Source organism: Erythrolamprus reginae, chromosome 6 (genome assembly GCF_031021105.1).
Source record: "Erythrolamprus reginae isolate rEryReg1 chromosome 6, rEryReg1.hap1, whole genome shotgun sequence".
Classification (NCBI taxonomy): domain Eukaryota; kingdom Metazoa; phylum Chordata; class Lepidosauria; order Squamata; family Dipsadidae; genus Erythrolamprus; species Erythrolamprus reginae.
In genome coordinates this window covers 51,421,956-51,449,705 of record NC_091955.1, presented here as the reverse complement: position 1 = coordinate 51,449,705, position 27,750 = coordinate 51,421,956, and the positions used below count along the sequence as shown (strand labels likewise).

General features: G+C 37.9%; 1 protein-coding gene across 2 annotated transcripts in view; it reads left to right on the top strand.

The window, feature by feature from the left end:
- Window positions 1-23,822, top strand: part of PPP1R12A (protein phosphatase 1 regulatory subunit 12A) — a 113,162-nt gene extending 89,340 nt beyond the window's left edge. For both annotated transcript variants that reach the window (XM_070754645.1, XM_070754646.1), the window contains exons 14-24: window positions 705-795; window positions 4,646-4,843; window positions 4,973-5,126; window positions 6,114-6,232; window positions 8,244-8,309; window positions 11,793-11,809; window positions 13,590-13,716; window positions 14,130-14,234; window positions 14,681-14,728; window positions 17,925-17,975; window positions 21,707-23,822. In XM_070754645.1, coding sequence (XP_070610746.1) covers window positions 705-795; window positions 4,646-4,843; window positions 4,973-5,126; window positions 6,114-6,232; window positions 8,244-8,309; window positions 11,793-11,809; window positions 13,590-13,716; window positions 14,130-14,234; window positions 14,681-14,728; window positions 17,925-17,975; window positions 21,707-21,793 — 1,063 coding nt within the window. In that variant the 3' untranslated portion in view covers window positions 21,794-23,822. The remainder of the gene's footprint in view (window positions 1-704; window positions 796-4,645; window positions 4,844-4,972; window positions 5,127-6,113; window positions 6,233-8,243; window positions 8,310-11,792; window positions 11,810-13,589; window positions 13,717-14,129; window positions 14,235-14,680; window positions 14,729-17,924; window positions 17,976-21,706) is intronic.
- The last annotated feature ends 3,928 nt before the right edge of the window (window positions 23,823-27,750 follow it).

Genomic DNA, 27,750 nt, shown 5'->3' with positions numbered 1-27,750 from the left:
CGGTGCTTCTTAGCAGCCACCCGAACCCGAACTTTTGCCGAACTTCCGGGTTCGGCGTTCGCGGCAGTGGGTTCGTAAGTCAAAAAAAGTTCGTTAGAAGAGGCAAAATATTTCCGAACCCCGGGTTCATATCTTGAAAAGTTTGTATGACGAAGGGTTTGTATCACGAGGTACTACTGTATATGGGTAGTCCTTGACTTACAACCATTCATTTAACAACCCTTTGGAGTTAGAACAGCAGTGGAAAAAGTGATTTAAAACCAGTACAAATACTTACAAAAACTGCAGCTTCACATGGTCATGTGATCGATTTGTGATTTTCCCAATAATTTTCCAAAGTCAATGGTGAATCAGATTTGCTTAAATACTGTGTTATTAACTTTAACTGAAGGTTGTAAAATTGAGTGTGACTCATTTAATAATTGTCTTACTTAACAATAGAAATTCTGGTCTCAATTGTGGTTGTAAGTTGAGGACCTGTGAATTATTTTCATACTACTTTGAGATAAAAATAGTATGTTGGGCTAAGTATGAGTGGTTAATTATCATGCAAACATCTTTTCAATTCTAATTAAAGAATTAGAAATACAACAACCTTTTTCAGCCTTAGCCTTATTTAACCAAGAAACTTAAGGAGTGTGTGTGATCTAAATATTCAATTATTTTATGCTGAAATCTATGACCTAGCAGATCTTTCATTCCAGGTCATACCTCACTCCAGTTCGGGATGAAGAATCAGAATCCCAAAGAAAAGCTAGATCAAGACAAGCGAGGCAATCCAGAAGATCCACACAGGTAAAATAAGCTTTGTTATCTTATAACCATCTTATAACCATCTCAGAAAATGGTGATATTGTGTGCTTTGCATTTTTTAGATCCTGTCATAATATATGGTATATAAAGAAGTGATGGAATTTTATAGTGATCTGGAAATATGCTGTTTGTGGAATCCTTGATGATTTCTGGGCTTGATTGTTTGCCCATAGACATTTCATTATCAGTCTACGGAGAGGGGCGGCATGCCACAGGTGACATGCGGAGCCATATTGGAAGGCACTCAATATGCCCTGTGTCAGCTGATTTTCAGCCTTGCGAAAGGCTGTTTTGCACCCAGAGGCAAAAAAAATTGCCCAATGAACAAATCGGAAGTTCGAAAAAACACAGTTTGCAGTTTGCCATTGTGCTGTTTTTTTGCACTCCGGAGCTTCAGGAAGCTTTCCTGAACCCTCCGAATTTCAAAAAAACACCCCAATGGCAAAATAGAAGTGCGTTTTCCCAAACCTCCGGTTTGCCCATTTGGCCATTTTTTTTCATGTACCAGGCTTCAGTAAGGCCTATGCGAATGCACGTGGGGGTTGAGCATGCATGGGGGGAGGGAAGGGGTGTGGGAACGTGCCCGCTAGCACACCCAAACACACCCTTTTGGCATACAAACCAAAAAAGGTTCAGCATCACTGGTTTAGACTGATCACAAAAAAGTCTGCAAGCAAACAAATAAACTCAGAAAGCATCAAGCACTCCACAGCTCAAGTCTGAGATACATTTATTTTCTCCTAGTGTATTTGTCTTACCATATTAATCACATTTTTAAAACAAAAAATTAATCAACTTTTTTCTAAAATTTGCCTTAGCTTCAATAGTCACATTCAATGAATAGTTGCTGAGATTTTCCCAGTTACAGAAAAGGATGCATTTTCAAAATAAAAGAATTGAAAAATGATGAAATTGGTTAGTACTGAGGTAGTTGGGTTTTTTTAAGTCCTCCATAACGTAATTTGGAAAAGGCGGGATTAGCTAGAATAAATAGTTATAATTGTATTATAACTATTTATAAGACAGAGGAGGGAAGTTTGGGAGCTCTTGACTGAGCAAGGGAGCTTTTCCATGAAAAGGATTAGTGGTAACTACCAAGGCTTAAGTCTCCAAGTTTTATGTACCTCTTCTCTCTGCTTACCACTCAGCAAACAGGCTATGGAAGAAGAAAAAAAGATACACATGATTTAACACAGAAACAAGGAATATTTTTCTCTTAAGGCATAAGTTTACTTCAGGTTTATTTGTTCACTTGTATTTATCTCATTTTAATTATTTTTTATAAATAATTCAAGGTAGCAAACATATCTAATGTTCCTTCCTCCTCCTATTTTCCCCATAATAATCCTGTGAGGTGAGGTAAGCTGAGTGAAAATGACTGGCCCAAAGTCACGCAACTTGCTCTCATGTCATGCAAAGGTGGATTTTTAGCCTAATACAGTGATACCTCGTCTTACAAACTTAATTGGTTCCAGGATGAGGTTTGTAAGGTGATTCCCATAGGAATCAATGGAAAAGCAATTAATGCGTGCAAGCCCAAAACTCACCCCTTTTGCCAGCCGAAGTGCCTGTTTTTGCGCTGCTGGGATTCCCCTGAGGCTCCCCTCCATGGGAAATCCCACCTCCAGACTTCCGTGTTTTTGTGATGCTGCAGGGGAATCCCAGCAGCGCAAAAACGGGTTCTTCGCTAGCAACGGAAGTCCGGAGGTGGGGTTTCCCCGCAAGGGGAGCCTCAGCGAAATTGCATCATCGCAAAAACACGAAAGTCCTCGAAACCCCACTTCCGGACTTCTGAGTTTTTGTGATGTTGCGATTTTGCTGAGGCTCCCCTCTGTCAGTGTTCTAAATAGCACCTGAGAAATAAACCAAGTCCCAGTCCAATTCGCTCAATCAGAGCTTGATTTATTGGCAGAACCATGTTAGCTACGCTATTGTCATTCCGATTCTGAGTCCTTCCCAGAATCTCACCTAGGTTAAGGTTCATCTTACATCCCCCACACCTACAGGTTCATCACGAGAGCCAGTCTGTGTGCAGGGGCTTATCAACTTCCTCTTCTCTTCAGTTGAGGCAGAACTAACGGTGGCCTTGGCTTGGAGAAAGGAATCTTTGGTTGTGTCTAGTAACTTTCACCTCGGACTACTCACTACCCCTCCCATTCCCCCCTTGTGTTGTGTCAGGCTGAACTCTCTAACTCCACATGAAGACTTCGGCCTGACACCCTCGCTGGGAAACCCCACCTCCGGACTTACATTGCCAGTGAAGCACCCGTTTTTGCGCTGCTGGGATTCCCTTGCAGCATCGCAAAAACACAGAAGTCCGGAGGTGGTGTTTCCCATGGAGGGGAGCCTCAGGGGAATCCCAGCAACACAAAAACGGGTGCTTTGCTGGCAACAGAAGTCCAGAGGCGGGCATCCCAGTGGCGGCGGCTTGGGATTGTAAAGTGAAAATTGTTTGGATTAAGAGGCAAAAAAAATCTTAAACACCGGGTTTTTATCTCAAAAAGTTTGTATGACGAGGGGTTTGTAAGACGAGGTATCACTGTACTATAGCAACTAGACCAGACCGGTTCTCCATTAGTTTTAATTAAATATTATTAATCTTATTAAGCCTATTGTTTGGGTAGAAACATATTTCCTTCTTTCATTAGGATCCCTCCATAGTTTCTACTCACTTTCTTTTTTTCCCTTGGCTTTTTCCTCATAAAATTAGATTAGGGACATACATCTCTCTTTTAAATTTGTATTCTATAATTGCTGGATTTTTTTGAGCAGTGTAAATACAGTGGATTAAAATATTTTTAAAAATCACAAAATCCATGTAAAATGAGTCATGATGTTCTAATTAATTAACATTACAGTGATCCCCCGCTCGTTGCGAGGGTTCCGTTCCAGGACCCCCCGCAACGAGCGGGTTTTCGCGAAGTAGCGCTGCGGAAGTAAAAACACCATCTGCGCATGTGCAGATGGTGTTTTTACTCCCACAGCGCTAGCGAGGATCCGAAGATTGGGGGCGGCGCGGCTGTTTGCCGCTGGCATGGGGGGCTTCCTAGCAGCCCCCCAAACCCGGGTTGGGGGTCCGGGGGGCGCTGGCTCTCGGCGCTTTCGAGCTGAGTCCGGGAGCGAATTCGCTTCCGGACTCAGCTCAAAAGCGCCGATAGCCAGCGCCAACGAACGGCTTGTCCACGCTGGCTCTCGGCGCTTTCGAGCTGAGTCCGGGAGCGAATTCGCTTCCGGACTCAGCTCGAAAGCGGCGAGAATGAACGGCGTGGGCGGGCGAAGGGCGGGCGGCAGCAAGGAGTTTGCGTGGGCGGTGGGGAAACTCCTCGCTGACGCCAGCAAGAGGGGGAAGACCCGGGGAAGCCGCCCAGCAGCTGATCTCCCGGTTGCCATCTACGCATGCGTGCCCATAGAAAAAACGGGCACGCATGCGTAGATGGTATTTTGACTTCCGGGTTGAAAAATCGCGAAGTACCCTGTTCGCAATGGTTGGGGACGCAATAAACGGGGGATCACTGTATTCATATTCACATTAGTGTTTCTTTGAATTTCGCTATATATACCTGTGCACAAAATATAGAATTAACATAAATGATACAAATTTATGAATTATATTAAAATATGAAAAGGACTTTAATCTTGTATTAATGCAATTCTATTTTTCAGAAATGCGTATCCTTAATTATTATGCAATATAGGTGTGTCTAGTATTTATACCAGAGAGATCCCGGGAATGTCACTAATTAACTAAAAAACTTCATAATAGTGCTTGAAAATCAAAATACATTAAATAGGATAATGGCAGTAAGTTAACGTTAGAATTATTCTTTTCTAGGGTGTAACATTAACCGATCTCCAGGAAGCTGAAAAAACAATTGGTAGAAATCGTCCTATACGAACTAGAGAACAAGAGAATGAAGAAAAAGAAAAAGAAGAAAAAGAAAAACAAGACAAAGAAAAACAGGAGGAAAAGAAAGAATTTGAAACTAAAGATGATGATTACAGGCAAAGATATGCACGAACATTAGAAGAGGTATTTTATATTTTAAAAATGTGTTAATAAGTATTATGGTGATTCTAAAGCAGTATGAGAATGATTTTGATAAATGTGCCTATTCTGATATTCCAAAACTGACATTGATTTTTTTTATTTATTGACAAGCCATATCATCGTTATAGAACTACATCTTCAACTGCTTCATCAACTTCCCCATTAGTTACTTCTTCTAATTCTTCAAGTCAATTGAACAGACCAAATAGCATTATAGGTATAACTTCTGCTTATTCAAGAAGTGCAGCAAAAGAAAACGAGAGAGGTAAATTTTCTCTGATTTCTTTTCCTTGCTTTCTTTTCATTACCAATAAAATAACTGTCCTTTAACAGATTATTAGAGAGGTTAATTAATAACTAACTAATAAAACAAATAGAAATATTGCAGCATTGCAGGCTAAGATACCTTTTTCATTTAAATATTTTTAATTGCAATACAATACATCAAATATAAATTTATCCCTATTATCAAGTGCCATTGGCTTCATATTTTAATTCAGGGGAGTGGTGGGAACTTTTTTAAAAAAGCATTTTAGATTGTGGCTGAAGCTAAATATTGTGTCACCTTAACATAGATTCATTTTTCAGCCCTGAAGACTGGAACACTGAAATTAACAAGTACCTGGATGTTTATCATTTCTTAAATTAATTCAAGGGTAAAGACACTTATAAAATGCATGATGGCAAAGGAATGTAATGTGCTTTGTGCAGCCATGCTTAATAAATTATTCTACAAGTTAATAAAAGCATTTTGAAGCTGAACAAAGTTAAGATTTGATTTTGTTATTAAATAAATTTATTTGTACCAATGGATATTTATTACTTTGTTAAAACTGCATAGGAAAGAAAGCATAATTAACTAGCTTAAATGCAAATTTTTCTCCAAAGAATCTGTTGCACGCTAAATCTTGATGCTTCTGGCTAAACAAATACTTATCTAAATAAGTGTGCTCTGGATGCTTTAATGAATTTGTGTTTGTAAATGTCATGATGTATGCAAACATGTTAGACTTTGATATCCAAGGTTAATACATTATTTCACTGAGGTGAAGATAAAATTGGCTGAAATGAAGAATTATAAATAATGAGAATTATGGGTTGTCAAAAACTATATATTTATCAAAAATATTTAAATATTCTTTCATAAAATTGGATGCTGTCTTGGTGTCAGGAACTGCAATTGAAGGATATATATGTTATATCAGAATACTTTCAAAATGTCTTTAATCATTAACATTTACTACTTATGCAGAAGGAGATAAGAAAGAAGAAGAAAAAGAAGAAGATAAATCACAAACAAAATCAATAAGAGAAAGACGGCGGCCAAGAGAAAAACGAAGATCAACAGGAGTTTCCTTTTGGACTCAAGATGTGAGATTACATTAAGTTTATCACTAAATATGCATGTTGAAACAATTTAGAAGACTTAGAAGTTTTCTATTAAATGTTATATGATACATGATATATAAGAGCCGGGGTGGCACAGCAGGTAGAGTGCTGTACTGCAGGCCACTGAAGCTGATTGTAGATCTGTAGGTCAGCGGTTCAAATCTCATCACCGGCTCAAGGTTGACTCAGCCTTCCATCCTTCCGAGGTGGGTAAAATGAAGACCTGGATTGTGGGGGCAATGGGCTGACTCTGTTAAAAAGGGCTATTGCTAACATGTTGTAAGCCACCCTGAGTCTAAGGAGAAGGGCGGCATAAAAATCAAATAAATAAATAATAAATAAATAAATATTGTATATAATATGCATTATGCTTGTCATGTCCATATTCAAAGTTAAGATGGTTATGTCCAGTGATCTATTTCCTATCTATACAGTAGTTTAGCTATTGATCAATCTACTTGTATCAGCAACACTGTAAATTACACAATTTTTCAAGTAATGTTTAATTTGGTTGGTAGACAGTGCCTTAAATAAGCGTGACTTTAAAACATTATTTACAATATAAAAAGTTATTCTAAAAGGCGTGGTGTTAGTTGTAACCTAGAGTGAATTGTTACAAATTATAGGATTGAACCTTAGGCAGAACATACATTTATTTTCATTACGGATTATACGTCATATATTATCCGGTCACAATTCAAAGTGTTGATTATGACCTATAAAGCTCTTTGTGGCATCGGGCCAGAATATCTCTGAGACCGCCTTCTGCCGCACGAATCCCAGCGACCGGTTAGGTCCCACAGAATTGGCCTTCTCCGGGTCCCGTCGACTAAACAATGTCGTCTGGCGGGACCCAGGGGAAGAGCCTTCTCTGTGGCAGCCCTGACCCTCTGGAACCAGCTCCCCCAAGAGATTAGAATTGCCCCCACCCTCCTTGTCTTTCGTGAACTTCTTAAAACCCACTTCTGCTGCCAGGCATGGGGGAATTGAGACATCTCCCCCAGGCCTATACAGTTTATGCATGGTATGTTTGTGTGTATGTTTTGCTTTTTAAATAAGGTTTTTTTAAGTGACTTTTAATTATTAGATTTGTTATACATTGTTTTTATTATTGTTGTGAGCCGCCCTGAGTCTATGGAGAGGGGGGCATACAAATCTAATAATAATAATAATAATAATAATAATAATAATAATAATAATAATAAGAAGAAGAAGAAGAAGAAGAAGAAGAAGAAGAAGAAGAAAATTTATGTGCAATAGAAAAACCTCAGTTGTAAAAAATTTTGGACTGAGCTGCTTAGATATTTATGTATTAACAAAAAGTCTAAATACAAGATTGGGTCATCTTAGCATTTATATACATTTATCATGAGTCCTATCAATCCTACATTCACGTGTCACATTTTTCTTAGCTGTGTTTTACTTATGCCTCAAATATCTGCCCTGGAGAGGCTTCCAACAGACTGAAACAGATTTGAATGACACATTGAACACTGCATAGAACATTAAATCCATTCATGCAGAAACATCCATTCTGCTAACTATCAACGAAAGTACAGCCCAGTGTTAATGAAATCTTATTATAATGAATAATAAGAAATCTAAATAATAAGAATTGACTGAATAGTGACTGACGTATATTTTATTAAAAATGGATTTAAATTATGGATTAGATGACTAATAAAATAAATCATGTCAAATGTTATAACAAGGAGGATAAATAATTAAATTGTTTCTGGTCAGAATGGGGAAATATGAGTTGTAAGAGAGATGGCATAGTGCCAATACACCCACAACCTGTACATAAAAGAGAGTGTAGATTTTTTTAAAAGCTTGCAAATTGTATTGAAAATTGTCTTACAAGGAAGAAAAGACAAAATTTTATATATTTTTGCAGAAATAAAATGTATTACAAGTAAGGTTAAAACAGGCCATTTTAGTAGTCTCTTCTCTGATAAAATGTGAATTAATCTCAATTAATTTTCTCTGTTAGAGTGATGAAAACGAACAAGAACATTTGTCTGATTCAGAAGAGGGAACAAATAAAAAAGAAGCACAGGTAATTTTTATTCTCCTTATATTAAATATAAAGTCCTGTACTTTTCCTAAAGTGTTTGTCAAATAAAATTGTATCTCCAACAACAGAACTGAAAAAAGATGACTTATGACCGTTTTTCACACTTGCAACCATTGTAGTGTTCCCATGGTCATTTGATCAAAATTCACATACTTTGCAACTGAATCATATTTATGACATTTATGACATTTATAACCAGTGGGGAAGCCAGTTTCATTTAACATGTTATTAACAACTGCAGTGATTCATTTAACAAGATTGTAAGAAAGATTATAAAATAGGGCAAAACTCACTTAGCAAAAGAAATTTTTGGCTCAGTTGTGATTATAAGTTGAGGACTATGTGTATTCTGTTTCTCTTTTAATAGATTAGAAAAGAATAGAGTAGAATAGAATGGAATAGATTTTTTTATTGGCCAAGCGTGGACACACAAGGAATTTGCCTTGAAGCATATGCTCTCAGTGTACAGTGATACCTCGTCTTACAAACGCCTCGTCATACAAACTTTTCGAGATACAAACCCAGGGTTTAAGATTTTTTTGCCTCTTACAAACTATTTTGACCTTACAAACCCACTGCCGCCGCTGGAATGCCCCGCCTCTGGACTTCCGTTGCCAGCGAAGCACCTGTTTTTGTGCTGCTGGGATTCCCCTGAGGCTCCTCTCCATGGGAAACCCCACCTCCAGACTTCTGTGTTTTTGTGATGCTGCAGGGGAATCCCAGCAAGTGAATCCTAGCATCGCAAAAATGAGCACTATGTTGGCAACGGAAGTCCGGAGGTGGGGTTTCCCAGCTAGGGGAGCCTCAGAGAAATCAAAGCATCGCAAAAACATAGAGGTCCGGAGGTGGGGTTTCGAGGACTTCGGTGTTTTTGTGATGCTGCGATTTCACTGATGCTCCCTTCGCTGGGAAACCCCACCTCCGGAATTCCGTTGCTTGCGAAGAACTCATTTTTGCGATGCTGGGATTCCCCTGCAGCATCGCAAAAACACAGAAGTCCGGAGGTGGGGTTTCCCATGGAGGGGAGCCTCAGGGGAATCCCAGCAGTGCAAAAACGGGCGCTTCAGCTGGCAAAAGGGGTGAATTTTGGGCTTGCACACATTAATCGCTTTTCCATTGATTCCTATGGGAAACATTGTTTCATCTTACAAACTTTTCACCTTAAGAACCTCATCCTGGAACCAATTAAGTTTGTAAGACAAGGTATCACTGTATATAAAAGAAAAAATAAATTAGTCAAGAATCATAAGGTATAACACTTGATGATAGTCCAGGTACAAATAAGCAATCAAATCATATTAGGAACCAGTCATTATAAATTATAAGGATACAAGCAACAAAATTACAGTCATTAGTGGGAGGCGATGGGTGATGGGAATTATGAGAAGATTAATAGTAATGCAGACTTAGTAATCTAACATATGAATAATTGATTAATTTTAATATATTTATTGTAGATAATTAGTTAACTGAGGTAAAATATTATTATTATTATTATTATCATTATTATTATCATTATTATTATTATTATCATTATTATTATTATTATTATTATTCTATCCTTCTAAGGGTGGGTAAAATGAGGACCCGGATTTTGGGGACAATATGCTGGCTCTGTTAAAAAGTGCTATTGCTAACATGTTGTAAGCTGCCATGAGTCTAAGGAGAAGGGCAGCATAAAAATCAAATAAATAAACAAACAAACATACATACATACATACATCTCCCATAAATTAGAAAAGATATAATTAAACAAATATATCAGACAACCAAATATCTAGCTTTAGTTTTGTCAATAGTGTAGTCAAATTTGTTTATCTGATTCACTTCTCGAGATAAGAGTTAAATCGTGATTATTATTATTTTTCTGCCATGTAAGACCCAGGAGGAATGTTCCTTTTTAAACATAATTCACATACTTCTATCCTGTTTCCTTTTGTTGGCAATCCTTATCATACCATCTGGACCAGAATTATAGTGTCTCTCTCAGAACAGATTGTGAAGAGGTTTTAGGGATGTAACAAAATGTTCTGAACTAAATCACTTGAAATTGAAAATATCCCATTTCAGAATTGAAACATCCCAATTTTGAATGCCAAAGAGATAATTTAAGCCTTGGAAAATATTTTAGGTTTAAAACAAAGTATTTTACACTAACAATGCAATTATTCCATGATCGAGGCATTTTTTAATATGAAGATGGCTCTCAAATGTGGATAGTTCAAATTCAAAACATATTGTATATGCCTCTTCATTCCATTTAATATATAGTAGAAATGCTTATTATCACAGCTTTCATGGTTATCGTGGCATGTGGTGTTTCTGAACATACTAAGAAAGAAATGTACCAAAGCATCAAAAAAATCTTACATAAATTTTGAATCAAACCCCCAAATGTATGTAATTAGGTATGATGCCAAATAATATAATTTTTTTAAAAAAAACATTTTTAACACAGGATTAAGAGCCAGCATGGTTTAAGTGCTGGCCTAGAAATTATGTCTTCTAGATCTGTCTTAGATATGAAAACCAGATGGGCGACTTTGGGCCAGATACTGTTTCTCAGCCCAACTTGCACAAAAGGCAGGAGTTCTGAGTATAGCTCTACTACTGCAGTTAATATTCCCCGTCTCCTGTATTTTTACTTTTTTATATCGTCTGTCAGTCTGTCTGTCGGTCTTTTAATTAACAATGTATACTACCCAGAATCATTTCTTGTGAGAAGATAAAATTTATCAATTTTTATTTGATAAATAAAATATTTGTTGTCTTAAATTGATCAAAATATATATTTTTAAAAGACAGAATAAAAATCTAATAATACTAATTCAGAGGGTGACTCTTCAGTTGATTTGGACAAGAGCAAGTACCAAGCACATCGGAGCAACACACTATAAATGCAAACCCTACCTTGGAATTAATCTACCCTCAATCTTTAGTGAGATATCCATGCCAGTAGTTCATCCTCAAATACAGAATTTGCCTGTCTACACTAGAGTCTGCCAGGCATGTGCCCGTCTGTTGCTATTTAATACTACAATATATACAATCATGAAAAAAAATCAGAATAGATTCAGAGTTGAATTTATCCAGGAACAGTTCTTGTTCACTAGATTTTTAGATCTCTAAGGATGCTTTGCGCCTATGTCCTTTAAATAGTAACTTTCTGAACTACATGACGAACTAATTTTGGATTGGAAAACTGAAAAAAATGCTATGTCTTAAGTCAAGAAGTATATTTTTTTATTATTATTATTATCATCATCATCATTATTATTATTATTATTATTATTTTAAGTAAAAAGATATCACTGGGCATGCGGGAGATTTTCTTCCACCGTTAACAGTTCTTGTCAGCCCTTATTATTATTCTTATTTAAGTGGTTTATGGTTCATAGAATCTATATTTTTTTTCAACTGGTTCTAGAGTATATACTCAACTTGTTTTATTTCTTCATTTTTCAGAGCGACAGCCATTCAAGGTATGCATTTTCATGTTTGTATTTTTTTATTACATAATATAAAATTATAATATGTGTATGGTAATGCTATAAAAACTTTAAGGAAACATAATTAAATTTAAATTATGCATATATAGAAATCCATCCTAAACATGGCAATAAATATTATGCTCTAATACAGGATCATAATCTTTGGATTGCATTTTGCATTGTAAAATTTCAAAGCAAAAAGAAAGTAGCAATGGGAAAAACTTGTTTTTTTAGGGGAGTTATTCCTATTTTTTGTTGAGGGGGCAGGACAGGTAATTGAACTTGAATATATAATTTTTTCACATTATAGTTATAAATGTAATTTTATAGAAACATTTCTATTTCTTCCTGGGAATGCAGCTACATGAACTCTCAATTGTTCTTGTTGAAAACTATCAACATTTTAGGGAAACAAAATAAATTATGTGTTTTGAACTTTGTATTTCATCATCAGTAAGACTGTAAATTATGAATTGCTGCAATATCCAATTTGACAAATCAAGTGCAGTTCTACTTCCTAAAGCTATCTCTATACAGTAGAAATTAAAAACAAAAGAAAACTGAATGTGTTTTTATATTATATTATAATATTAACTTATATTATATCATATTACAGTATATTATATTAATATAGGTTGCCTGTGATCATCCTACCAGATTTTTACTTCTGGCAGTTATTTTCCAATATAAAAATAAATAATAGTTTCCTGTATCTAGTGTTATAGTAAATGGAATAGTAACAAAAACATTGGAATTGTATATTCACTATAAATAGAATGAGTGGAATGAAGTAAAAGAATTTAATAGTAGACTGTCTTGTTTCAATTGTGTTTTCCAATTGTCTACTTTATTGTGTGAAGTGCCACACAAGGTTTAATTCTCTGTCCTTTCATATTTAACATCTACATCATATTACTGAATGAGCTCCATTGCCATGGGTAAAGTATTATCAATATTTTGATGATACCCTATTTATTTCTACATCTGTGTGCCTCATAAATTAATTAGTGCTATTAATGCTCATCCCAATGCCTAGAAGTATTTGGGGGCTGAAAGGTGAACAGCAGGCTTTAACTGAACTGTGTCAATCCTGATTGGTCCTGGATTTGGGACCTACCAGTTCTTTGATACTGGATGATGTTGCACTACCTCAAAATGGATCCTGTGCATAACTTCATAGTCCTAGATTCACAATTTCTACTCAAAGAGCAGCTGGCCATTCTAAAACTTTGTGTTATTCAGCAGTTGAGCCTGTTCCAGGATTACAAAAAACTGCTCATGATCACCTATGCCAGTGATGGCAAACCTGTGGCACGGGTGCCACAGGTGCCACAGGTGGCACGTGGAGCCATATCTGCTGGCACGTGAGCTGTTGCCCTAGCTCAGCTCCAACATGCATGTGTGTGCCGTCCAGCTGATTTTTGGCTAATATAGAGGCTCTGAGAGGGCGTTTTAGCTTCCAGAGAGCTTCCAGGGAGATGGGGGAGGACCTTTCTGTCCTCCCCCAGCTCCAGAAAAGTCACCCATTCATCTTTTATGCATAAGTCAGGATTAAAATTCACAGACTCCTGTCCCAAAAGTGCTTTTTTCAAGGAGCTACTGGACTGTCTGGTCTTTCTTTTAAGACATTTTGCTTCTCATCCAAGAAGCTTCCTCAGCTCTGAAGAACCATGACCTGGATTACTGAGAATCTCCATAGTCACATAGTTTCCTGGTTCTAGTCTGGTGCCTTAACCATTAAACCAAAATTTTCTTACTTTTCATTTCAAAGATATGACACAGGGTCATCTGGAGATCGTTATGATTCAGTTCTAGGACGGACCGGTTATAGTTACTTGGAAGATCGCAAATTATACACCAGTAAACTAGAAAAAGAAGATACAGCTGACTTTAAAAAGGTATTTGATTGTGATATTAGTAGTACATTATAACTTTTCCATTGTTCTGAAATTATTGTTTGATATACATATATACTCTGTCTCCAAATTAAAATAAATTACTATATCAAAATAAGCACATTTGGAGAAAAGAAAGATATTTTGTTATTTGTGAGGGGGATAGCATTACTTGACTTGATGCAAGGGAGAACTACATATACTGTTTATAATAAAGGGAATTGCAGAAAATATTATATGGTTCAGTTATGAACTATTAATATAAATTGTCCTTGCCATTTCAATTATATTACTATTATATAATCATTATGTATATTATGTAAATTATTTTGGGGAAACTCTAGTCTTCCTTTCAGGCAATATAGAATTATCTTGCAAGTTTGAAACAACTTTATTTAAAAATCTGTACTTTTTAGCTTTACGAACAGATTATAGCTGAAAATGAAAAACTGAAAGCACAGTTGCATGATACAAACATGGAATTAACGGACCTTAAGCTGCAATTGGAAAAGGCAACCCAGGTTTGTACATTTAAACTTTCATTGTAAATATATTGGGCAGAATCAAATATAGAATAGTACTGGTACAATGAACAGCATTTTAAGTGAGCTTCACTCTGTTTGCATGGAATATGGAATCCATGCTAACTTTCTAATGTTTGTTAAAAAACTAAAAGTTAAATACCTTTTATGATTAGGCAATCTTATAAAAGGAGAAGTTCACTAAAGCTAGTACATTTGAACCTACTTCTCCTTCCAAGGGCCAAGCCGTTATGTCTGTTCCTAAGCAGTAGATAATGCTGATATGTGGTCTATATGGGAAATGTCCACCTGGAATTCTGGTGACCATGCTACTGGTCACAAAAAGTTGTGAAAAATAATAGTAATGCAACAACTTATTTAATTTGCCCTGATTTCTCTTCAACTGAAATTTGTTGTGAAAGCATGCAGTTGCTTATGTATTTCAGAGACAGGAAAGATTTGCAGATAGATCTCTGCTAGAAATGGAAAAAAGGGTAAGCTTTTTTAATTTTAATTTTTATATTTATTGTTGCTACAGTGTAAATGTTATAAGATAATAATTTGAATTGGAAAAGAATAGGGATGTACAAAATGCTCCATTCATCAATTGTACACTGAACAGCTGCTTTTGGATGAACTGTGATTGAATTGAAACATGCAGTTTTATTTATTTATTTATTTATTTATTTATTTATTTATTTATTTATTTATTTATTTATTTATTTATTTATTTATTTATATTCAATTTTTATGCCGCCCTTCTCCTTAGACTCAGGGCGGCTTACAACATGTTAGCAATAGCACTTTTTAACAGAGCTAGGCTATTGCCCCCACAATCCGGGTCCTCATTTTACCCACCTCGGAAGGATGGAAGGCTGAGTCAACCTTGAGCCGGTGATGAGATTTGAACCGCTGACCTTCAGATCTACAGTCAGCTTCAGTGGCCTGCAGTACAGCACTCTACCTGCTGCACCACCCTGGCTTTAGGTGTTTTGGTCATGTTCCGCCATGTGTTCCAGGCAGAGGCAGTTCATGGAAGGGGAGCAAAAATCCAAGCAGCAGCACTGAGATGGTTGAGAGGGCAAAAAAGGCAAATACAGTATATGCTTCTCACATTTCCCTGTTTTTCCCCATTGCCTCATCAACTGAGCGCATTCCCTTTATCTGTCACTACCACTAATAACCTAGTGCAGTGATGGGGAGCTTTTTTTGGCACCCATGCTAAAAGCGTGCCTACAGCATTTTGTCCCACACCCATGCCCTTCCCTTGCACATGCGTACAAACCCCCCCCCCCCATTGTATTCCTGAAGCTTGGGAGAGCGAAAACGGCCAAAAAGAAGGCTGAAAATCAGCTGGCTGACATAGGGCAATGCCTCATGTACCCTCAGATATGACTCCACACGCCACCTGTGGCACACTTGCCATAGGTTCGCCATCACTGCCCCAGTATAAAATATTTCACTGACGTGATCACCCACACTTTTTCTAGTGTCTTCCTGTCCCTTCTTTCCTCCCCTCAGCTAGCACTGATGTTCCAGTGCACTTTTCATCATCCCCAGCTTGTTAAATGCTGGGAACTCTTATCCACCACACTACATTCCTAGAGGCTCTTCCACGACAGTACTTCTCAATCTGGAATGTTCCTGTTGATTTTTCTTATTAGCTGAAATGAATATAGACTGCAGTCTGTGATATGGCCAATACCATCCTAAATTTATGGAGTGGGGAAGGAAGGAAAAAAGATGATTATAAGAAGCTGTTAAAATATCTTGTATTGGAACATCGACTGAGACAGCTGAGGAGAAGAGAGGATTGCAGTTAGTGGGTCTGTGGTATATGTTATTTGGCAGCTTCTGAAAGGATAGAGAAGATGATACACCGGGATTCACCCTATCCAGATTTTATTTTGTCTGACACCCCAAATAATTCATTTCTCCTGAATCATGATTTGAAAAATATTAAAAGAACGTCTAGAACACGGTAATTTATTCCAAGTTCAAAACGGGTGGTTTTTTTCCTCACCTGTATGAAACAATATGAACCTGTATGAAACTGACCCTATATCATAACTAGATAATTTTGTGATGATGTTAGGTAGGAATTTATTAATTCGGAATTCTAAAAAATTAGTGTTTTAGAAACTTTGTGAATAATATTTATTTCCTAATGAAGTAGTTTCTTACCATAATTACATAATTATAGAGTGCTGAAATACTCTGAACATAGCAATGCAAGATTTTCATTTATAGAAGTTATCAATTACATTTGTGTTCTACAGACTGTATAAGCAATTGCTTACACTTGGATAAAATTCAATATGAGCAGTGATTTTGGCCAACTCACATCTAATAAGTCTCATGAAGCAATATTAGCAAATGTAGAATCACAGGCATATATACAGTTATACAGTCACCAGCATGATTTTTAAAAACACAGCGAGCTGGACCAGGGATTTAAAAACTTTTTCAGACTATAGCACCAATAAGATTATATTCAATAAAACAAACAAGAAACTACTCCTGACAACAATTTATTAGCAACTATAAGGGGACCAAGCTTATATCCTATGTAGCTTGTTACTTTTAGAGAAAGAAATTTATCTTGATTGTTTAACTTGTGTAAATAAAAGTTATCAGTTATCCATAATTTAAATAAAAGATTTCAGTAAAAAAGCTTTGCTAATAACAGGAACAGAATTGGTTTTCATATGGTGTTTGCCTATGTTTTTCTTCCAAGATAGCTGTGGGTAGTATAAGCCTTATAGATTTATAGCCTTTTTCAGGCTTACGCCAATTAACTCACAGTTATTTAACTTATCGCTGCTACACATGAACATATTTTAGTAACTCATTTTTTACCAGTTTGTTAGTAAACAGCAAATTTAGAAACTAATAACAGTGAATCATTTATTGTATTATATTATTTAAGTTATTTTCTAAAACGGGGAAAATATGCCAGCAAATTCACTTAACTATGATTAAACTAAATTCAAATGATTTGTATCTGAAAGGTGACCGACAAGAGTCAGTATCCATGGGGCGGTATGATCTAACCAGAGTTTTACACACTCAGCTGATGCTGCTTGTTTTGCATAACACTGTAGAATGCAGATGTTAATGTACACTTTGCGATAACTTGCTTTTCTCTTTCACATTTGAAAATGAATTATGAACACAGGTTTTAGCATATGCTTTTTAACTGGGCTCACAGCAGTGGCAGACTGTCAACCAAAATTTGAGCTATAAAAGCTTTTACTTTTTGGTACGAATGTTAATGGAATAAGTCAAGGACTCACATGCAATATTAATGGTACACTAAAGTGTGTGAACTAACATTTGCTTGACTGTGATAGCTTATGCTTTGTGCTTCCTTTAACTGAGTTCTTACCTTTACTATATTTTAAAATATAAATTAAAATTTAGCTAAGGAGCAATAGTAAACTTACAATATAAAATTATTGCCTGTCTAAATTTATATGAATAATTTATTGAATAAAATGCATAGAATATGATCAACATTTTGTTACATTTTCTTAGTTTTAAAGTGGAATTAGTTTTTTACACATCACTGGCCTTGCAAATTTTCCCTCACCCTGCTTCTGGTTAAATGTGAACGTCTTGGATTGTAGTACAATAAAAAGGGTTATCTATCAAAATTATACATTCATTATTTCAAATGTTTCACTCTAGGAAAGAAGAGCTCTCGAAAGGCGAATATCTGAAATGGAAGAAGAACTCAAGGTAAGTGTACATTCTTAATTTCCTCCATTTTTTAAAAAAATTAGCCATATACCATGATCATAAGTAATATTTGTGCAATCCAATATAATTCTGCTTTTCTAAAAGAAAGTGACATATGTACCACACAAATTCATTTTTGGTTCTATGACTTACCATTCTTAAATATATTTTTGTAGTTTAGTTTAAAAATAGTACTGATGATTTGTTCTATTCCATTTGCATAAGGTACAAGCCATTAAATTTAGAGTATTGCCTTGAGATTATACTGAAATCACCCATATAATCCAATGCTGCTAAATAGGGAGGTTTTGTGTACAGTTATTAATCATTTTTATTTCTTACTTGGTGGGGAGGGAGATTCCCAAGAAAATTCAAAATAATATTCTGTCTTCTCCCCATGGAGACAAGTCATATTTCAGCTTTATTTATTTATTTATTTATTCATTCATTCATTCATGCATGCATGCATTCATGCATTCATTAGATTTGTATGCCGCCCCTCTCCGTAGACTTGGGGCAGCTCACAACAACAATAGAAAAAAGTTCATAACAAATCTAATAATTTTAACGATTAAAAAAAGAAAACATTAAAATCCCCGTTATTAAAGCATACATACATACACAGAGACATATCGTACTTAAATTGTATAGGCCCAGGGAAGATGACTCAGTTCTTATACCCTGTTTTTCTACTCATATAAGTGCTCATTTAAAATATTCTTGTAAAATACAACATATCAAAATTATAATCAATAACATTAGCAACAATTAAAGTTAAAAGCCTGACTAAAGAGATTCATCCTTATCATTTTCCTAAATAATAGAAGATGGAGTACAAAGTCATCTGTTGGAGAGCATTTCATTCTCCCTTATTCAGCTAGTACTGCCATTAGGCAATGCATAAGATGCTGAATGTTTCCTCGAAGTTAGAGGGAAGAAGCAGTAAATCTGGGTGTGCTCGGTGACCTTCCTCAGTTCTTTCATTTTCTCAGTGATTTCACATAAATATTAAAAGCATTAACAAGATAGAAATCTATGATCACCATAGATCAGTGATCAGAGTATCAAGCAATGGTCTTCCAGCTCTCTTTTCTGGACACAGTCCTTAATACCCAGTCCTACTAAGTAGTATGGTATTAAATGTGGCTGAGAATTTGTACTCCACCTCCGCCCCCATCTAATTCCAAAATTGGTCCAAGGTGGTCATAGCATTCTCAGTGCCATATTCCAGATAAAACATCTGATTAAAATAAAGATTGAGCTTTAATGATAGATTCTATGGCTATAGAAAGCTTTTCAGTACAGATTTTATAATTGGCTTTTTAAACAAATAGAATACATTCAATACTTTTGTTCAACAATGGGACAATTCATTCTCACAATTTAATCTGAAAGAAGGAGCAAGAATCAGGCAAGCAAATAGCAGACCCTCATTTTTTAATTCATCCTGTTCACCTTCTTCAAGGCCAGAAGTTGAAAAGAATCTATATGGAGAGGTTACCTTCCTATAATTGCCCCGACATTAAGTTCAAAATTGTAAATAGTAATGCTTATGTAAAAGAACAATGTATGAATACATATCTTTCAATACTCAGCAGTAATTGTATTGCCTTTCAGTTTATCTCAAACAACCTTAAACTCTGAATCACACATAGATACACACACTCACACTCTCTCACACACACATTTTGAATTACTGCCTTGTGCAATTGAATGCCTGCTTGAGATATAATCTTCCAAATAAGCATTCAATATAGATGAAATTTAGTATTAATAAGACAAAATCAGAAAATAATTTCAAATGCATTAAGTGAATTTAAGAATAAACAAAATCCCATATTTATGCAGCAAATTCAGGATATGGTATATAAAGGAAATTGGTTATTTAATTTCTTCCTTGCTCCCTTCCTTGCCCTATTAATTTCTGAGAAGGCAAAGCCTTCTTTGCCCTGCCTGCTCAACAAAAGAGCAAACTAACTCTCCTAAAGAACAAATTGTCTTTCACACTGCATGCAACTACCTATCTGTTAAGAAACCATAGCTTTTGCTAACCCTTTTAAGTTCTATATACAGTGATCACCCGCTCGTTGCGAGGGTTCCGTTCCAGGAGCAACGAGCGAGTTTTCGCGAAGTAGCGCTGCGGAAGTAAAAACACCATCTGCGCATGTGCAGATGGTGTTTTTACTTCCGCAGCGCTAGCGAGGAGCCGAAGATTGGGGGCGGCGCTGCTGTTTTAAAACGTCGCCGCCGACATGGGGGGCTCGCTAGCACCCCCCCTAACCCGGGTTGGGGGTTCGGGGGGTGCTAGCGAGCCTCCCATGTCGGCGGCGACGTTTTAAAACACCCGCGCAGCTTTCCAATGAGTCCCGAAGACAAACGTCAAACTTCCGCGTTTGTCTTCGGGACTCATTGGAAAGCCGCGCGGGTGTTTTAAAATGTCGCCGCCGACATGGGGGGCTCGCTAGCACCCCCCTGAACCCCCAACCCGGGTTTGGGGGGGTGCTAGCGAGCCCCCCATGTCGGCGGCGACATTTTAAAACACCCGCGCTGCTTTCCAATGAGTCCCGAAGACAAACGCGGAAGTTTGACGTTTGTCTTCGGGACTCATTGGAAAGCGGCGTGGGTGTTTTAAAACGTCGCCGCCGACATGGGGGGCTCGCTAGCACCCCCCTGAACCCCCAACCCGGGTTTGGGGGGGTGCTAGCGAGCCCCCCATGTCGGCGGCGACGTTTTAAAACACCCGCGCCGCTTCGCAGCTGTCTCCTGAAGCCGAACGCGGAAGTTAGCGTTCGGCTTCAGGAGACAGCTGCGAAGCGGCGCGCGTGTTTTAAAACGTCGCAGCCGGCCTGGGGGGGCTTTCCAGCAACCCCCAAGCCCGGGTTGGGGGCTCGGGGGTTGCTGGAAAGCCCCCCCAGGCCGGCTCCGATCGTTTTAAAACTGGCACGCCGTTCTCCGCTGACTCCTGGCGAACTTCCCCGCTTTAGGAGTCAGCGGAGAACGGCGTGCCTGTTTTAAAACGATCGGAGCCGGCTGGCTCCGATCGTTTTAAAACAGGCGCGCCGTTCTCCGCTGACTCCTGGCGAACTTCCCGGGCGAAGGGCGAAGGGCGAAGGGCGGGTGCTGGGGGGGGCCTTCGCCCTCCCGCCAGCAAGAGGGGGAAGACCCAGGGAAGCCGCCCAGCAGCTGATCTGCCCGGCGCCATCTACGCATGCGTGCCCATAGAAAAAAAGGGCACGCATGCGCAGATGGTGTTTTGACTTCCGGGTTCAAAAATCGCAAATTACCCTGTTCGCAATGGTTGGGGACGCAATAACCGGGGTATTACTGTATATTATTCAGCCCAGGGATTCCCAATCTCCGGTCTGTGGACTGGCATACTAGCAACCAGCCTGCACAAATAAACAAAGCTACATCCACTGTATGCAGGCAGCATGCAGAACGATGCGGCAGTCAAGCTAACCAAAAAACCTCCAAGACTCCCCATGGCAGGGCAAGACACTAGAATATAAACTTAGAGCAAACCCCAAATCTTACTAGCTCTGATGATGTTACCTAACTTGGGTAACAAAATGTCTGTAAGAAAACAACCAAGCTCACAGAGCACAAAAACACCTCTGAATTCTTATTAGATGATCAGGTTATATAATACTTTACCTATAAAGATACCTGTTTCTTGGGGGGGGGGGGATGTTTTTCCCCAAATATCACAGTCCTATTTTTTTCTTTTATAGATGCTACCAGATCTGAAGGCTGATAACCAGAGGCTAAAGGATGAAAATGGGGCCTTGATTAGAGTGATCAGCAAGCTTTCCAAATAGAATTTTGTTTACTCTCATCAGCGAATCATGGGATTGCACATAATTAGTAACTCCAGTGGACCATAGCATGGAAGTCACTGGATGCCTGGGAAGATTTCTTGGAAACTGTTGTTTTCAGATATTCTGCCAAAAGCCCTTTTACTGGGGTTTGTGTTTTTTAAACCAGGATCATATTTTCATGTGTTAAAGCAGCTGCTGAGAAGACAAAATGACTGAGAAATCTTGTTTACAGCTACTGCATATAAGGAAAGTGTTCAAGGCCTGATAAGCCTCAGATATTTAACCAGTAAGCCTTAGTTGTACATAAACATGTTTTAAAAAAAGCTTTCTGCTATCACAGTTACTTTATTTTGTTGTTTTGTCACTGTTTCTGGTTTTTTCTCCTTGTTTTGATTTTTTTAAAAAAAGAATATCTAAGTTTGGATTTGTGTGTTCCCTTCTAATTATTCATGTACCAGATTTTTTCTTTGTACAGTATTCTCACAGCTTTATATATACAGAGACACACATACTTTAGAAATACTACAGTGTAACTAACTAATCCTGCATTTTTCAGTCATCCACCCAAAACGGTTTCAAGGAACCTTTGCTTTCACAGTTGTGCAATATGCATTTATTTCTATGAAAGATGCTTTAAAAAGTCAACTGAAAATAGAATATTTGAAAACTTTTGTCTCTAGCCTCAATTTGTCACTTTTTTAAAAGAAAAGAAAGTGGACTGTAGTGCAAAACATTAGATTCTGTAACCATCACAATAATTGTAGTAGGTACTGAGTGATGTTGTATATATTAATGTATATTGTTTGGATTTTTCAGACACACGCGATATGCTTGAATGAAAATTCTCTATTTGGAAATACAGTAAATTAGGCTGCCCCAAGTTAAATGAATATATATTAATTTTTATGATTTAAAGTTTAGAAAAATGAGTTATGGAGCCACTTTTCAAAAATATGTCTAATTATGAAAAGCCTTTCCCTTCCCAATTTTCATTTGAATAGTGTTCACTTTAATAAATCTTAAATAGAATATATTCATTATATTTCACATATCTTTATTTGAGTACATCCAAACCTGCTGTGCTAGTTAAAATAAACTTCAAAGGCATTTGAAAGCCCGCCCAGCCTTTTATTTTATAAATGCACTGCTGTTGCCATGTGAAGGGGACCTCGGTTTATACCATCACGTTAGATAATTTTATACATTTCAGTGGCCTTCTAAAAAGTATTCTAATGAAGATAGCTTTTGTTAGGGGGGGAAAAAACAGCTTTTATATGTTCTCTAAAACTATTAAATACAGCTGTCTTATTGGCCTACAGACTAATGCCTAAAAATCACTGAACAGTTCTACCGCTAAAATAAATTGTACATTGTAAAGCTTGTAGTAGCTGTTGTATTACTGATTGTATACTATATTAAATGTGAATTTGTACCCCTTCATTCTAAAAGGTCATTGTGTTCTACTGCCTACTTCTTGGGGAACTACTTCATTTTGGGGTGGAAAGAAGAAGGATTGGGTTGACCTAAGTCCCCTTTGTGGGCTAGACAGAGGTGAGAATGGGAAGATTTTTTTTTAAGATGTTGTAACATTTTGCTCTTACTTCCAAGCTCAGGATTCTTGATTCTAAGGTACAGTATGAGGATAGTTCTGGGGTATCTTGTTACAGGTTAGATCTTTATAATTTTAAAGATAGACATGGTCTTTCATGCTCTTAAGCTAATTAAAAAACCCAAGCAGGAATTGTTCCATCTGAGCAACTGCTACACACTGAGAAATGTTGTGGATTGGTTGGGCATACTGTGGATTATATTTGGTAATGTTTTGGATGCCTGTGAATGATTAAATATGTCTAATATTTTAGTGTTTTTATATATAGGTTATTTATTCTTTCAAAACTGGCTACTGTGTTGCATTGATTTTATTGGTAGTATTGAGCAGACCTTGCATCTGCATGAAACTATTTGCAAAACCCACTATTTTGCAAAAAAAAATGTATTTTGACATATACAAATAAAATGAATAAAATAATTTCAAATGTGTGAATTTTAATGAAAATACATTTGAAAGAAGTGAGTTTAATATTATTTACTATTATAATACCAGTTTTGGGGGGGACATTTTTTCCATTGTTTCATTTTTCAGAGATTGTATTTTGCACATCTGTAAGCATATAGGTGAAGCCATTTCTATGCAATCTGTTACAACTGGAGAAAGGATTTACAGTACAGTACAGAATTTTACATAATTCTGGCTGCATGCAGAAGCTACCATGCAAAGACGTTTCTATGTTTTCTAATATAAAACCATACAGTCCTACTTGATTGAGTTACTACAGTCTTCTGTACTTGGATATATTAGAGGCTTTATTCAGATTATTTAAATCTACACTAGGCACTAGAGGTGAGTTTCAGCAGATTCTGATCAGTTCTGAACTACCAGTAGTGGAAATTTTGAGTAGTTTGAAGAACTGATAAATAGTACCTCTGTCTGTCCCTGCCCCCATCTATTCTCTGCCTCATTAGTCCCAGCTGATTGAAAGGAAATGAGGATTTTGCAGTATCCTTTCCCTGGAGTGAGGTGGGAATGAAGATTTTACAGTATCCTTCCCCTGCCATGCCCACCAAGTCACGCCCACAGAATCAGTAGTAAAAAACATTAACATTACCACTTCTAAGCATCCTTTCTATTCAAACATATCAATAAAGGCTGAATCTACAATTATGTTGAATTTCTCTGTGGAAATAATATTTTGTTATCTCTACTTCTTAAATAATAAAAACATAATTTATATAGCATTTTTCCTAAACCATAGTGAATAGTAAAACTTTTCATGTAGTCTTGTACGGCATAGGGGAAAAAAGCTTGTGCATTGAATAGCAATTGCATTGAATTGAATTTCATGATTATGGGAAAAACAGTTTTCTTAATATCAGCTAAAAGGAGTGGAGTGTTGTAAAGAAGCAGTAAGTGGATAAAAAGTCTCAAATCCTGTGCTGTGGGAATGTTATGCTGGGCAATACGCCTGCTGATAAATGCCGTAGTCAGAACACAAGGTCAGAAACTTTGCTTTGAGGAAAATTGCCCTTATGGAGGGGGAAAAGACATAGTTGTGAGCACTGTATAATTTAAAACCAGTTTAGCAGCACATGTGTGGTATGCAGTAAACAAATTGTTCTTCTAAAAACACTAAAGCTACAGAGTAGGCCTTTTTTAATTAAGTAAAGTCAAAGCATTTTTGTTTCAAAAAAGCAAAAGGGGAGGGGGGGAACCTCTTGATTTTTTTTCAGCAACAAAAAGTTAAATCAGCGGTAATGAACAAACTTTTTTAGTATTACTACTGAATTGGGTTTTTTTCTGTAAATTCTTGGATTTATATATCATACGACTTGGTGAGAGTAGAAAAACATTAATACCAAGAAAATGTAAGCATGCTTACTGTTCAGATATAGTTTCAGACATTTAAGTTCAACATAAACGTATTTGATGAATTCATGCTTTTGCTGTAAGTATGTGAAGAACAGTCTAGCACTGCATTTTTCAATTACTGTAGTCTTATTTCCCAACTACCAGTAGGTTTAGGTAAAATAATTCTATACATGCTATACTACCTTTAAAGTCCACAAAACAAATGTTTTCCGTATTTCCTTTGCCTCAGTTGTATGGAATAACAACTATTTGATAATCTGTTTAATATAATTTCAATGCCTCCTGCCACTGCAATTCTTCTCTTAGCAAATAATGAGATTGATGGAATAATGTTCCTTCTCTACTGCATAGTTGACATTTATAAATTGTGGGTATCCTACTGGAATTTTATCTATGTTGAAACTTTATGCAACACTCATGGGAGATAAATTTCATCTGTTACCCAGACTTTTTAAATCCTCTTAAATAAATGATCCCAGTCTAAACTGAGTCATTGGTATAAAGTCTGATCTGGTTGAAAAGCAGTTTTACTTAACTACCGTAAATGGTTCTGTTATAAGCCCTCTTTAACCAAGCAAAGAAGAAAGCTATAGTCAGACATTGATGGACTAAGTGGAATAATCCTGACCTTGCCTTTTAACAATTTGCTATATACCCTATGATTACATGAATTTCTTTAAAATGAATCAGGCCTTGAGTGACAAACCCTGCCCTCCTCTTATGAGCATGATTCTAAAATATGGATAATATCCTGCCAAAACTGGGTTCCCACTCTGCTTTAAATGCTAACTGACATAGAGAAACAATCTGTCTTTACTTAAATAAATGATTGGTTCTTAAAGAACAGAACTATTTATCATTAAAAATATGGGAATGAATTGAAGTTGGATATTTCTGGAAGAGTTTGAACATTCCAAATGGTACTTTAGCCTTTGATACATTTCTTTGATACATTCCTGCACACCATACAAGTAAATTATACAGTGATCCCTCGAGTTTCGCGATCTCGTTCTTCGCGAAACGCTATATCGCGATTTTTCCACCCGATGACGTCACTCTCTTCCTTTCTCCACTGCATCTGGAAGGAGAGTCCAACATGGGTAATAAACCAATCCTATTGGTAGAGACTGAGTTATAATTAGCATAAAATTAGCTACCGCCCCCCTTACTGCTCCCATGAGCCCCAGTTTTAAAAACTCAGTCTAAGAGTAGAGACATACTGAGTTTTACTCCTGAGGAGTTTTATTGTTTTTAGTAATTTTTTTTTTACATATATATAACATTGAAATTGTAATAAATTGATTGAAATTGACCTGTTTAATCTTGTGCTTTGTCTTTCAGGAAGAAGGAACACAGAAGACAGATGAACAGGAGAAGGGGTCCCTGCCCTCCGTGGGCAGCACCCCCAACGATACTCCTTAGGGGTTTTGTATTCCCTCCGTGGGAACACCCCGTAGAGGAGCACCCAGCCTGGGGTCCCTGACCTCCGTGGTCAGACCAGGGCTGTCGGCTGAAGGTGGAGGGGTCCGCCCCCTCCACTGGGTAGCCTGAAGGCGCTGTAGCGAGGCTCCCAGCAGAGAGCGGAGCTGCGCCTCTCAGCTGTTCGGCGGCCGCCGAACAAGCCGCCGCCGCCGCCGCCGCCGGCTAGGAAGCCGCAGGGCGAGTAGAGCGCGCTCGGATGGCCGGGATCGGTGCCGAGGTCACCGGAGAGGCAGCGGACGGCTGCTATGGCCACGTTGGGGGCTGGAAGCCGCAGCGCTCCCCCCCGCGCCCCCCCCGGAAGGGTGGAAAAGCCGCGAAAGGCATGGGGGCCGCCATCTTGGTTGCTACTTGTGCAACCCAAAGAGCGGGAGCCGGAAGTCCTCCGACAGCTGGTGGGCGCGAAGAGGCTATATGCCCAGTGCGCATGTGCAATTGGCCAGAAAGACGGTGGCCATTTTTCTTCTTGACTCTGAGCCAGCAAAATTATTGTGCACGAGCCTGCAGGCCCAAAGGATTCTTCAGTTACTACTACTGTGAGTACATGGAAGAACAAGTGGGAACCGAGAGGGCTACCTCCCCTACTATGGCTAAAGAAAAGCCCAAGGGGAAGGCTAAAGAGAAGTCTAAAACTTCACAAGCCTCTGCTTCGGCCTCATCCATAAGGGAGGCCGAAAAACGCATTAAGGCCCTGGAAAAGAAGCTGGAGGCAGCCTTACAGGCCTCCCCATCTACAGTACCACTGGGCCAGAGGCAGGCAACACCAGAGCAAGCCACCACGCTCAGTTTTGGCCTACCTGAAGGGGACTGGTCACCAGATAGGCACTCAGCTATATTGCCTCACACCATGTCTTCCCCAGGCCCCTCATGGAACAGACCAGGGTCAGCTAGCCAGACTGGAAGGAGTTCCATGGGTCCAACAGCCACATTCACCCCCACAGCGGCGGGACTGAGGGCACAGGCAAGCACCTGGCAGGACATGCCACCAGACTTGCAGGACCTTATTGCAAACGTCTATTCCCAGGGCATAACAGCCGGGGCCAACAGATAT